The 13,630-nt window shown below is 50.9% G+C and overlaps 2 protein-coding genes across 12 annotated transcripts in view; one reads left to right on the forward strand and one right to left on the reverse strand.

The window, feature by feature from the left end:
• The window catches only part of POMGNT2 (protein O-linked mannose N-acetylglucosaminyltransferase 2 (beta 1,4-)), a 49,343-nt gene extending 41,781 nt beyond the window's left edge, over positions 1 to 7,562 (forward strand). For 5 of the 6 annotated variants that reach the window (XM_045037744.1, XM_045037745.1, XM_045037746.1 and 2 more), the window contains one exon: positions 5,239 to 7,562. In XM_045037744.1, coding sequence (XP_044893679.1) covers positions 5,344 to 7,086 — 1,743 coding nt within the window. In that variant the 5' untranslated portion in view covers positions 5,239 to 5,343 and the 3' untranslated portion in view covers positions 7,087 to 7,562. Of the gene's footprint in view, positions 1 to 4,455; positions 4,603 to 5,238 lie in introns of all 6 variants that reach the window. The other variant, XM_023260654.2, reaches the window with a different exon arrangement.
• GASK1A (golgi associated kinase 1A) overlaps positions 1 to 13,630 on the reverse strand; it is an 85,293-nt gene that overhangs the window by 2,979 nt on the left and 68,684 nt on the right. For 3 of the 6 annotated variants that reach the window (XR_006585617.1, XR_006585618.1, XR_002145029.3), the window contains exon 9: positions 1,899 to 2,084. The gene's annotated coding sequence lies outside the window, so the exon portion shown is untranslated. The remainder of the gene's footprint in view (positions 1 to 1,898; positions 2,085 to 13,630) is intronic. The other 3 variants (XR_006585619.1, XR_006585616.1, XR_006585615.1) reach the window with 2 other exon arrangements.

The following is a 13,630-nucleotide window of genomic DNA, read 5'->3' on the forward strand; positions in this document are numbered from 1 at the left end:
ATGCCTTCCTAAGAACAAAGAGCCCTGTTTTTATTCTTTTTTTTTTAAGTGTATTTATTTATTTTGAGATAGAGAGCACGTGCATGAGTTGGAGAGGGGCAGAGAGAGAGAGAGAGGGAGACTGAGAATCCCAAGCAGGCTCCGTGTTGCCAGCGCAGAGCCCAACACAGGGCTCGATCTCCTGGAACATGAGGTCATGACCTGAGCGGAGATCAAGAGTCGGACGTTAACGAACTGAGCCACCCAGGCCCCCCAGAACTCCGCTTTTTAAATAAATTTTTGTGGTACTCGTATGAGTTTCCAAGTGCTGCTGTAACAAATTTACCAGAAACTTGGCTTACAGTGACAGAAATTTATTCTCCCACAGTTCTGGAGGCCAACAGTCTAAAATGAAGGTATTGATAGGACCGTGTTCCCTCTGAAAGCTCGAGGAAGTAGGGGCACTTGGGTGACTCAGTCGATTAAGTGTCTAGCTATGGCTTAGGTCATGGTCTCCCAGTTTGTGGGTTCGAGCCCTGTGTGGGGCTCCGTGCTAAGCGCTCAGAGCCTGGGCCCTGCTTCCGATTCTGTGTCTCCTCTCTCTGCTCCTCCCCTGCTCGCACTCTGTCTCTCTCTTTCTCAAAAAATAAATAAAACATTAAAAAAAAAAAAACTCAAGGAGAGAGCCCCTTTTTGGCTTCTGGTGGCTCCTGGTGGTCCTGGGTGGTCTTTGGTTTATAGCTACATGATTCCAATCGCTTGTCTTTGTTTTTACGTGGCTGCCTGCTCCGTTCCTCTGTGTTTTCTGTCACTTTCTGTCACTGGGGACACTTTCATTAGATTTAGGGCCCACCCTAATCCATTATGATCTCATCTCAAGATCCTTAAATAATTGTGTGTGTAAAGACCCGTTTTCCAAATAATATCACATTCTGAGGTTCTGGGTAGACCTGAATTTAGACATTATTCAACCCCCTAGAGTACCTCTAAATATATGAAATTAAAGGTGCTTGGTTTTGTGTGGAGGTAAGTGGGGGCCCACGACCCTGGCCTCGTGTCCTTGTTGCCTACCACCACCCTCGGCCCCCAAGGATGAGGGTCTGCAAACCACTAGGTACTCAAAGGCTCCAGGAAGCCCTAGTTCACCATATCCCATGGTGATGAGACTTTGGACTTAATTTTGAACTGAGGCTGGAATACATTAAGACTTTGGGGGCTCTTGGGATTCATGGCCTAGTTCTTTGGTTAAGAGCCACTTGGTGTTTCTCAAATGTGGTTGTACCCCCCAGAATCACCTGGGAGCTTAGTAAAAAAGCAGATACCAATGAGACTTTGGGTGCTGGTCAAAACAGAGTAGACACATTTATCCCTACCCATCCACTAATACAGCTAAAACTACAGGACATTGTGTATAAAACATCAGAAGACTGAAAGGTGGAAAGAAGAACACAGTACTGAGTTCCTTGGATTTTCTATTTGCCGCCTATGTATCCCAGACTGGGTGCCAAAGAAGCCCACAACCCAGAAGTGCCAGTGAGCATCGACCAGAAAAAGCCCCAAGGAAAGCTCGCTCGCTCTCTCTCGTCAAAGGACTGGAAAAGGAACAGCCTAACAAAACAAACCTTTTGGAGAGTAACACCCTATTCCTGCAAAACACCAAGGAAAATTGCTTCTCCCCTCCCTCCTGGTTCTAGTAAAGGCTGAATGGACAGCTTAGACATCCATCCTTGCTTTGTGGTAACCAACCAGGTACCCACCCCCACCTTCAGCACCCCAACCTACCCTCCCCCGATGGGTCTGGATGAGAACCTGGACCTTTACCACCACCCAGAGGTAACAAGATGTCCCCCCACCACGACAGTCCCTTGAGGTGTCACTGGAGCCTAGACTTCGACCCCCACCCAGTGATGATGAGGTACCCCCTGGGTGTCAGTAGAGGCCAGCTGAGGAGCTGAGATTTCCTACTCCATGCTGCTGTGTCTCTCACTCTCCCTGCCAGGGTGCTGTTGGTGGAGGCCACACGGGGAGCGTGGATTTCCTCTCATCCAACGGTAGAGACTCCGTGTTCTTCCTTCCCTCACTAGCATGGTTCTTGCAAAAACCTGCTAAAATAGAAGGTTTAACATAAGCTCCAGAGTATCATAACATTATACCCCAAATGCCCAGGCTAAGTCTCAGCAAAGAAAGGAAACATATAAAGAACAAAATGGAGATTTGAGAACCGAAGAGTGTAGTAACCAAAATGTAAAAAATCACTGGAATGGCTCAAGAGGAGAATGGATATGACAGAAGAAAAAAAATCAGTGAACATGAAAACAATGGAAATTATCCAATTTACACCACAGAGAGAAAATAGACTGGAAAAAAATTGAAGAGAGCCTTAGAGACCTAAAAAGACACACACACACACACACACACACATAATATTTATAATTATATATAATAAATATTTACAATTATATATACATAATATTTAACATTCATGTACCTGGAGGCTGAAAAAGTATCAGAGAAACAATGGCTGATAATTTCCCAAATTTGGTGAGAGATACAAACCTACAGATTCAAGAGTGAATGAAGCCCTAACAGGGTAAACCCAAAGAAACCCGCACCAGGACACCTGATAATCATCAGGCTTCTGAAAACCAGACTCTTCAGAGCCACATGAGAGGAAGGATGCATTATGTCCAGGGGAATGGCAGTTTAGGGGCAGTGGATTTCTCATCAGAAATCTGGAGGCCAGAGTGCAGAGAGAACTGTCACCCCAGAGTTCTGTCCCAGTGAAAATATTCTTTAGGAATGAAGGTAAAATCAAGACATTGTCACTTGAGGGAAAACTAAGAATTTGTTCTCAGCAAACTTCCCTACAATGGTAATGAAAGGAGGTTCTCCAAAGAAAAGAAATGATAACCAAAGAAAACCTGGGACAAAGAAAGAATGGAAAGAATAAAAATATGTGTAAATGTAATAGGCTTTCCTTTCCCTCTCGAGAAAATGACATTTGACAGTTGAAACCAAATTTGTAATACTGTCTGATGTGGATTTTAATGTCTGTAGAGGAAATGTTGAAGATGATTGCAAGGGAGAAGGGTAAAAGAGCCCAACAGAGATAAGGTCTCTTTACTTAGTCGAGATGTAAAATGTCAATACTAGTAGACTGTGCGAAGTTGCATGTCAATAGTGTGATGCCTAGAACAACACTAGAGAATCTGTACCAAGAAATACACTCAAAAACAGTATAGATAGATAAAAATGTAATTCAAATAATCTGCCAGAAGACAGGAAAAAGAAAAGATGCCTGAGCCATACTCCAGACCTGTTACTGAATCAGAACCTCCAGGGTCTGTGCCTGGGAATATACAGTTTTAGTGAGTGCCTCTGGGGATGTCGACAGCCAGCCAGGTTTGAGAATTTGTGGTCTAGACCAGTATTTTTTAAACAGCAAATTGCCGACCCTGTTAGGCTGTAAAATCAATTAAGGTGAACACCCACACCCCCTCCCCGCACCTTTTAAAACAATAGAATATCGGGCTGGAAAAGGAAACATTGGAGTACATTATAGCTAGTCAGAGTAATTCTTTGTGAAATGTTTTGGTGGGGAATATAATGTGCATACGTACGAATGTGTGCGTGCTCAACCCTTAGATGAGGGTAGGCTGGAAGAGACAGTGTCCCCAGGAATGACCGTCAACTGATGCTGGGTAGGAGTTGGTAGACGAGTAGCCCGGCTTTCGCAGAGTAGTGACGGGCTCATCGATGCGCCCTCTGTTGGCTTCACTCCTTGTCCCTCTTCATTCCCTACTCTCCTACACAGGTTTCTTGGGATAATTTCTCAAACTATTTTGACTCCAACCCTTATCCCTGATTGCAGTTCTGAGGGAACCCAGCCTAAGCCACTGTCTCTTTCTGAGCAGGACTGCACTTTGATCTTTGTGATCGCAGGGAGAGGGAAGTTGCAGGACACCAAGAGGCCAAAGCTAGCCCCAAGGGAATCAAGGGGCAGCTCCGTCCCTCCCCAGCGCAGTGCCGTGTAGGCATCAGGTGTTACACGTGCTCCTCCTGTGAGGCCTGAGCGTGAGATCTGTCAGTCTGAGCCGTCCTGGGCTTCACAGCAACTGTCACCCTTCCCCAGAGCGCAGAAAAACGGAGCAGGTGGTGTAGCCCAGCCAGTCCTCTTTGTCGGGGTGTCAGTGGTGACGTGCAGACACAGTTCTATTACTGGACCACGGAGGGGGCACAAACCTACCCGTCCTTTCATGGGACTCTGAAAGGCATGATTTCCAAATGGGAGCTTTAAACGAGCAGAGGGTCCCCCGTATCCCGCAGGTGCACCTGCTGTGTGTCCTAAGAAGGGGCATACTGGGGTCCTGGGGTACAGCCTGGCAGCGACACTCACAGGCCTTCAGTCCCACGTAAGGAAAAGTCCAGCAATGCCAGGTCCCTACCCGGGATTTTCCCCGTGGCCTCTCATCACAGGTCCTCTGGTTAGCTGTGGCCACAGTGGTGCTTCACAATAAACAGCCGCAGGATTCCGTGATGGACAACAGTAAGCACTTACCCAGCTCAGACGTCGCTGCATTGACCGGTGGTTCTGATGATCTTGGTTCTGAACCTGGGGGTCAGGTGAGCTACACTACCGGCTTGGCCGGAGCAGCACTGCTCCACACGCGTGCCACTCCTCCTGGGACCGGAGGTTAGGCTGAACACGTTCCCCTCACGGCAATGTCATAGGTGTAAAGAGGGCGAGGCCAGCCACACACGCTCTTTTCAAGGCTCCGATTATGCCTTCTCTGCTAATACTTCATTGGCCAAAGCAAGTTATGCGGTCAAGCCCAAAGTCAAGATGCGGGGGTGTATACACCCCTGTGGAGGCAGAGGGGAAGGGAGGCAGTGAATATTTGGAACAGCCGTCTAATCTACCACACCTTCGAACGCGCAAGATGGTTCAAGAATCCAGTGCCGGGGTGCCCGGGTGGCTCATTCCGTGAAGCGCCCGCCTCTTGACTTTGGCTCGGGTCATGACCTCAGGGTCGTGAGATCCAGCCCCGGGTGGGGCTCCACGCTGAACTTGGAGTCTGCTTAAGACTCTCTCTCTCCCCCTCTGCCCCTCCCCTGATCGGTGCCCGCATACACGCTCACTCTCAAAACAAAAAGAGAATCCAGCGTTGTGGCAGGCACAGTGCCCGACACGCCGCAGGAGCCTAAGGTGACCGCAGACAGACCGTGCCGACACCTTTCCCTTTTCCTTGTCTCCCGCAGGCTTTTGCCGACCGTCAGCGTGCCCGCAGAGATGGGTCGAGCCCGCCAGGCCTGTGGCACTCCCCGGGGGCTGTCCTGTCACTAGGGCCCCGTGGTGGCATTAGGATGCACCTGTCGGCGGTGTTCAACGCCCTCCTGGTGTCCGTGCTGGCAGCGGTCCTGTGGAAGCACGTGCGGCTGCGTGAGCATGCGGCCGCTCTGGAGGAGGAGCTGGCCCTCGGCCGCCAGGCCCCAGAGCCGGGCCCCGCGCTGAGGATCGACTACCCCAGGGCGCTGCAGACCCTGATGGAGGGCGGCACACACATGGTGTGCACGGGCCGCACGCACACTGACCGCCTCTGCCGCTTCGAGTGGCTGTGTTACTCCAGCGAGGCCGAGGAGTTCATCTTCTTCCACGGCAACGCGTCCGTCATGCTGCCCAACCTGGGCTCCCGGCGCTTCCAGCCGGCCCTGCTCGACCTGTCCACCGTGGAGGACCACAACACCCAGTACTTCAACTTCGTGGAGCTGCCGGCCGCCGCCCTGCGCTTCATGCCGAAGCCCGTGTTCGTGCCCGACGTGGCGCTCCTCGCCAACCGGTTCAACCCCGACAACCTCATGCACGTCTTCCACGACGACCTGCTGCCTCTCTTCTACACCCTGAGGCAGTTCCCGGGCCTGGCCCACGAGGCCCGGCTCTTCTTCATGGAGGGCTGGAGCGAGGGCGCACACTTTGAGCTCTACAAGCTCCTCAGCCCGAAGCAGCCACTCCTGCGGGCACAGCTCAAGACCCTGGGCCGGCTGCTGTGCTTCTCCCATGCCTTCGTGGGTCTCTCCAAGGTCACCACGTGGTACCAGTATGGCTTCGTCCAGCCCCAGGGCCCGAAGGCTAACGTCCTGGTCTCGGGCAACGAGATCCGGCAGTTCGCACGGTTCATGATGGAAAAGCTGAACGTGAGCCGGGCAGGGGCTCCCCTAGGCGAAGACTACATTCTGGTCTTCAGCCGTACCCAGAACAGACTCATCCTGAACGAGGCAGAGCTGCTGCTGGCACTGGCCCAGGAGTTCCAGATGAAGACGGTGACGGTGTCCCTGGAGGACCACGCCTTTGCAGATGTCGTGCGGCTGGTCAGCAACGCCTCCATGCTGGTCAGCATGCACGGGGCCCAGCTGGTCACTGCCCTCTTCCTGCCCCGTGGGGCCACTGTGGTCGAGCTTTTCCCATACGCTGTCAATCCCGACCACTATACGCCCTATAAGACGCTGGCCACGCTGCCTGGCATGGACCTCCAGTACGTAGCCTGGCGGAACATGATGCCAGAGAACACAGTCACGCACCCTGAACGGCCCTGGGACCAGGGGGGCATCGCTCACCTAGACCGGGCGGAGCAGGCCCGTATCCTGCAAAGCCGCGAGGTCCCGCGGCATCTCTGTTGCCGGAACCCCGAGTGGCTCTTCCGAATCTACCAGGACACCAAGGTGGACATCCCATCCCTCATCCAGACCATACGGCGCATGGTAAAGGGCCGGCCGGGGCCACGGAAGCAGAAGTGGACTGTCGGCCTCTACCCAGGGAAAGTCCGGGATGCGCGGTGCCAGGCGTCAGTGCAGGGCGCCTCCGAGGCGCGCCTCACCGTGTCCTGGCAGATCCCGTGGAACCTCAAGTACCTGAAGGTGAGGGAGGTGAAGTACGAGGTGTGGCTCCAGGAGCAGGGCGAGAACACCTATGTGCCTTACATCCTGGCCCTGCAGAACCACACCTTCACCGAGAACATCAAGCCTTTCACTACCTACTTGGTGTGGGTCCGCTGCATCTTCAACAAGATCCTCCTGGGACCCTTTGCAGATGTGCTGGTGTGCAACACGTAGCGAGCGTGCCGTGGCCAGGCCTGGGTGGGGGCGTGGCTCCTCCAGCTCAGTGGCCCTGGGCCCACTAGCCCCGTGTGGTGGCTTCTGGGAATTGTTTATTTATTGAGCAGGCCTGCCCCAGGCTTGTGCCCCCACGTCATCTTACCACATCCAGAGTGTGGGGTCCACAGTCCTCTTTGCCCTGGTACGATGGGACCCTCCCAGCCCCCTTCTCCCATCCTGAGCATCCAGACCGTGGAGAAGGTCCTTAGCGGGAGGAGAAGGAAGAAGGAAAGTAAGAACCCTAAGGAGCCTCTGGCCGAGTAATCGTGCCGTTCCCTACGGAATCTTTCTGGTTGATCTCCAGGTGTTTGGAAACTGTGAGTAGTAGATCACGTGGTTGCTTGGGTGGGTGGTTCATCAGCTTCCGTCATCATGAAATTTGCCTGTAGCACAGTGAAGGTGTGTGTGGAACATTCATTAAATGATTATAAACATCTTGGTCCAGTCTTTTTTTTTTGGACAGCAGGAAGGGGGCTGTTAGTTGGTACCCACATGCTCTTTAACCCCAGCTGTCACCCGAGGAGACGTGGTGATGGGAAAGCGCCGAGGACTGTGACATGAGACAGGCTGGTTGGATTTCCTCTTGATCGCTGGACGGATATCGCATTTCCGGCTAAGTGGGGCAACGAGGCTGGAAGCGGGAGGGACAGGGCTGTGGTGAGCAAGAGCAGTGTCCACCAGGGGGTTTTCTTAGGCTGAAGAGGACTCCCAAGACCACAACAGACCACACTTGGCATCAGGTCCCCTTAGAAGGACACAGGACAGGACGTTCAGCAGGAGAGCGTAGAGCACTTTTCTTCTGCAGGAGGAGCCCTCACGCCAGCCCCGGGGCCATCCTCGCCCTGTTCCGCAAGTCCCTGCTCGAGGGTGACGGGGCAAGACCCATGTCAGTAGTTGGGGCCACTGGCTTAGAAGCCCCATAGGAGCCATTCTCTTTCAAACAACGGTCCTAGTTCCCAGGGCCCTCAAGGAACATCCCGGATTCTAAAGCCATTGCACTCAGGGGAGCCCCCAGCTCTGGCGTCCCACCAGATATTTTAGTTCATTCACAGCCCTTCCAGTGCAGATGTAGCTTATCTGTCAGACGTCAGTTTTACTGTGAGCAGTTTTGCCAAATAGCACACCTGACATTCCACCTTTGTCTGGCTTCCGTGGAAACAGCTAAGATCAACTGTGTCCTGAGAGAAGAGAACCTGTTGCAAGTCTGACTCCTGGGAGGGACAGAAAGGGGGTCCAGGAGGTAGAGTCCCAGGCTGTAGCTCAGTTCTCAGATTGTCGCACCAAGCCGATCAGGAGTTCTGGAGCCAAAGTGAATTAGATGAGTAGCCTGGTCACTGGCTGAGGGCTGCTGTGGGAAGCATGGCCTCGGTGCCAGTTGGTGGTGGGTTCAGAGTAAGAGATCTAAAGTGGCACATTCTCGGGGCGCCTGGGTGGCTCAGTCGGTTGAGCGTCCGACTTCGCTCAGGTCACGATCTCACGGTCCGTGAGTTCGAGCCCCGCATCAGGCTCTGTGCTGACAGCTCAGAGCCTGGAGCCTGCTTCAGATTCTGTGTCTCCCTCTCTCTCTGGCCCTCCCCCCATTCATGCTCTGTCTCTCTCTGTCTCAAAAATAAATAAATGTTAAAAAAAAATAATAATAAAAAGAAAAAAAAAATAAAGTGGCACATTCTCACGGCCACCTGTGCCTCTCTGACATTCCTCTTACCCAGAGTATCTTTGTCCCTAACTGTAGCCTCCATATGCCACCTTCTCTAGCTGCCACGTTCATCCACACAGAAAGATTCAGTTCATTTGGAAGTTTCAGACACCGCCGGCGTGGAGGTAAAATGACCCAATTATTTGGAAACCATTTGGTGGGTTTTCACTAAAGCTGAACACATCGTTACCCTGTATCTTGGCAACTCCACTGCTAAGTATACCCAAGAGAAACGAGTACTTATGTCATCAAAAAGACATGTATAAAATCTTCACGGCTCTACACAGCCAGAAGTTAAACCCAGAGTTTTATCAACAGGTAGATTCATGCCAAGGACACAGCAATTAAAAAAAAAAAAAAAAAAAGAAAAGAAATCTGGGTATACGCAGCAGTGTAAATCTTACAGATACAATGTTGAGTGAAAGAATAAATGTTGTGCGATTCCATTTCCATGAAGTGCCAGAAGAAGAAAGATCTATGGCAGCAGAAGTCCGAATCGCTACTGGGAAGGGTAAAGACAGATGGACACAAGGGAACTGGGGAGGTTGGGAATGTCGAGCTGGGCGGTGGTCACACAGCGATTATCCGTGTAAGCAGTCATCAGCTTACACTTGAGATTCGTGCACTTTATATACTTTACGTACATTATACCTTAACTAAAAAGAAACAAAACCTTGGCTCAAGGGGCAACTCTTCTGGAAAATTCAGTGTGTGTCTCCTCCAGCTCCTTGGTAATTAGGGCCTGCCGCATCCCCCAAACCCCAGCCGTGCCCCCGTCATGGCCTGATACTCTGCTTCTGCCCGGGGTTGCCCACAGGCTAGCGGCTCTGTGTGGGTGTTTATGTGCGTGGATCATGATGTAGAAGAGGCGCCATGAATGGTTCACTGTTTCAGTGAAATGATGGATTTCTGCCTGTGTCCAAATGGCTTTTCACAAATTTATAACTCTGGGTTTTTTTTTCTCTTAACATTATAACATGAACACTTCACCATGTCACTGAAAGTTATTCTCTGAAAACAAGATTCTGGTTGGCTGTAGACCATTCTATTGGATGGACTCACAAAAAAATGGATACCCTTTCCCCAGATCACAGCATCTATTACCTGCCACGAACCTGGACCTATGTGCCCAACAGCCCAGCCCAGGCCCTTCGACAGCACTGTTTTTTCTTTTGCTTCTTCTTTTTGTTTTTAACATATTTCTTTCATTGATGTTTAATTTACAGTGAAGTGCATAGATCTTTTTTTTAATATATGAAATTTATTGTCAAATTGGTTCCCATACAACACCCAGTGCTCATCCCAAAAGATGCCCTCCTCAATACCCATCACCCTCCCACCCCCCATCAGCCCTCAGTTTGTTCTCAGTTTTTAAAAAAAATTTTTTTTTCAACGTTTATTTATTTTTGGGACAGAGAGAGACAGGGCATGAACGGGGGGGGGGGGGGTGGGCAGAGAGAGAGGGAGACACAGAATCGGAAACAGGCTCCAGGCTCTGAGCCATCAGCCCAGAGCCCGACGCGGGGCTCGAACTCCCGGACCGCGAGATCGTGACCTGGCTGAAGTCGGATGCTTAACCGACTGCGCCACCCAGGCGCCCCTGTTCTCAGTTTTTAAGAGTCTCTTATGCTTTGGCTCTCTCCCACTCTAACCTCTTTTTTTTTTTTTTTCCCCTTCCCCTCCCCCACGGGTTTCTGTTAAGTTTCTCAGGATCCACATAGGAGTGAAACCATATGGTATCTGTCTTTCTCTGTATGGCTTATTTCACTCTCCAGTTCTATCCACGTTGCTACAAAGGGCCATATTTCATTCTTTCCCATTGCCACGTAGTTGAAGTGCAAAAATCTTCAGTGTAGAGTTCCGTGAGTTTCACTCATACATATTTCTTTGTACCCCCACGCCCTTGCAAGATGTAGATTATTTCCATCATCCCCATATTTGCAGTTAAAAAAATTTTTTTAATGTTTATTTTTGAGAGAGAGATTGAGAGAACCTGTGCAAGCGGCAGAGGGGCAGAGAGGAGGACACAGAATCTGAAGCAGCCTCCATCCAGGCTCCAAGCTGTCAGCACAGAGCCCGACGTGGGGCCCAAACTCACAAACCGCAAGATCGTGACCTGAGCCGAAGTCGGACACTTAACCGACTGAGCCACCCAGGTGCCCCATATTTGTGGTTTTTTGAAACATTGGAGATTTAGTAGGCAAGAATTGCTTGTTAGTATATGAGAGTCATAAGAGAGCATTTAACATTAAGGGTATTAACATTTTGTCATTACTGTTTGTTTTAAATTTGTATCTTAACACGGCCCATCAAAGGATCAGGGGAAGGGAAGGGCAGCGTGAGAGCTGGGATCTGGGGTGCTCAGGAAGCCCCTCCGACAAGCCCTTCACAATAACCAGCGGCTCCCTCCGCACCCCGTGAGCCAGCTCTGAGGTCACCTTGCTGGCTGTGGGGGGGGGGGGGTGGCAGCAGGCCAGTGCGAGGCTGGGAAGGGAGCACACCTGGACACCTGATGCAAAGCAGACACTGGAGGGGTGCTCCTCAGCCCCTGACTGTCTAGTCTCTGGCCGCCCCTCTCGGCCACCCCTGTGTGGTCAGGCAGTCTAGGTTCACCTGCCTCTGCCCCAGGCGTCTCCCAACAGCACGTATGGCCCCATGGAGGGTGTCTTCGTGAGGGCCTCCCCCTCCCAGGACAGGGGGGTAGCATCAGGCCCGCACATAGTCCTTTTCAGATGCGGGAGAGGGTGGAAGGGAGGCAATGACACGCTGCTGTTCCTCCCGCGGGGGGTGCGGCCCTGCTCTCCCTGTCCCCGGGTTGAAGATGGTGACAGTCTGACCAGGCCCTCCTGGTCAGCACCACGGGCAGAGACCAAGGCTGCACCCACATGCGGAAAGGCCCTGTGACGGCTCCCTTCAGGAGCCATACTGGCTGTGGGACTCCAGGGCCTTTAAAAAAAGTTTTCCTGTCTCACGTTCAGGTCCTTCATCCATTTTGATGAAAGTACATCATTACTTTTGTATATGGTGTAAGAATGAAATCCGGCCATTTGTAGCAACGTGGATGGAACTGGAGGGTATTATGTTAAGTGAAATAAGTCAGGCAGAGAAAGATACCGTATGTTTTCACACATATGTGGATCCTGAGAAACTCAGCAGAAGACCAGCGGGGAGGAGAAGGCGGGGGGGAGTTACAGAGAGGGAAGGAGGCAAACCACAAGAGACTCTTAAATTCTGAGAACAAACTGAGGGTGGATGGGGGGTGGGGGAGAGGGGAAAGTGGGTGACGGGCATTGAGGAGGGCACCTGTTGGGATGAGCACTGGGTGTTGTATGGAAGCCAATTTGACAATAAATTATATTTAACAAAAAAGAAAAAATAAAGGAGTTTTCATTTCTCCTCCCAAAGGAAACCTCATGAAGCCACACAGCTAATTTAGAATTTGAGATAATTCTGTCTGACTTGGGGAATAAAAAGCACGAAAAGGGGCAGTTGCCTTCTGGGAGCTTACATCCTATGGAAATAACCTGTGCCAGGATGTTGCACAATCAGACTTCATAGGTTCAGCTAGGTCAGCCTTTTTCTAGGATGGCTAAGGTGTAGCAAACAAAATACAAAATACTCCAACTTGAATTTCGTGGAACAAATATTTGGCAACACTACCTTCTTCCAACTGATGGAAAGCGTGAGGCGGGGCAGGTTAATAATCCCTGTGCCCCTTGCTCCTGTTGTCCGAGTGGAAACCAGAGGCACTGGTGGGAGGGAAGCCTCACACATGCCTCGGCTCCAGTAAGAAGTAGGGACGAAGCCAAATGCCTGAAAAGATGCGGGGAAACTGGTTGTCTCGCGTGCATTGCTGATAGGAATGTAAAATGTAGTCTGGGAACAGCTTGGCGGTTTCTTAGGAAATTAAACATATCACCATGAAACTGCACTCGTGGGCATTTACCCCAGGGAAAAAATTCTGCATGAGAATGTTAGAGTAGCTTTAATTGTATTAGCCCCAAGCTAGAAATGACCCAGCTGTCCTTCAGTGGGTGAGCTGTAAACAAACTGTGGTCCCTCTGCACCACGGGATACTAAATAATAAAAAGGAACAGTAATTAAAAAAGGGAACAGACTATTGCTAAGAGCAACAATCTGCATGGATCTCAGGGGCGTTGGGCTGAGTGAAAAAAGCCAGTCTCCACAGTTTACATACTGTGTGATTCCATTTCGATACCATTCTCAAAATGACAAAAATGGTAGAGATGGGGAACAGGTTTGTGGTTGCTGGGGGGTTAGGGTGGGTGAGAATAAAAGGGGTGGGTGTGACTACCTAGGGGTAGCAGGAGGGAGACCTTTGTAGTGCTGGAACAGTTTCGTATATCGATTGCCGTGGGACTTAAGGGACCTACACGTGACAAAGTGACATGGAACCATGCACGTACAGTATGGCAGTGTTAAGTTCGTGGTTTTGGTATTGTACGATACTTAAGGAAGATGTAACCACTCGGGGAAACTGGATGAAGAATACACAGGACCTCCCCGTACTATCTTTGCAACCACTATGAATTTGTAATTATGTCAAAAGTTAAAAAAAAAAAACAAATCCTTGGGAGGAGGAGAGGAGCAGGATCCAGGCTGGGCCTGGAAGAAGAGTTCAGGGAACTGCACAGCCTTGGAGGCTGCTACTGGAGCTGTGAATTCAGGAGCCAGAAGCTGAGCTCCGGTCCGAGGCTCAGGATGCCACGGTCACTGTCGCAGCTGCTGCCACTGTCACAGCCACCTCAGTCACCACAGAGCCGGTGACCGAAAATAGCCAAGAGG

This window comes from Felis catus, chromosome C2 (genome assembly GCF_018350175.1).
Source record: "Felis catus isolate Fca126 chromosome C2, F.catus_Fca126_mat1.0, whole genome shotgun sequence".
Lineage (NCBI taxonomy): Eukaryota > Metazoa > Chordata > Mammalia > Carnivora > Felidae > Felis > Felis catus.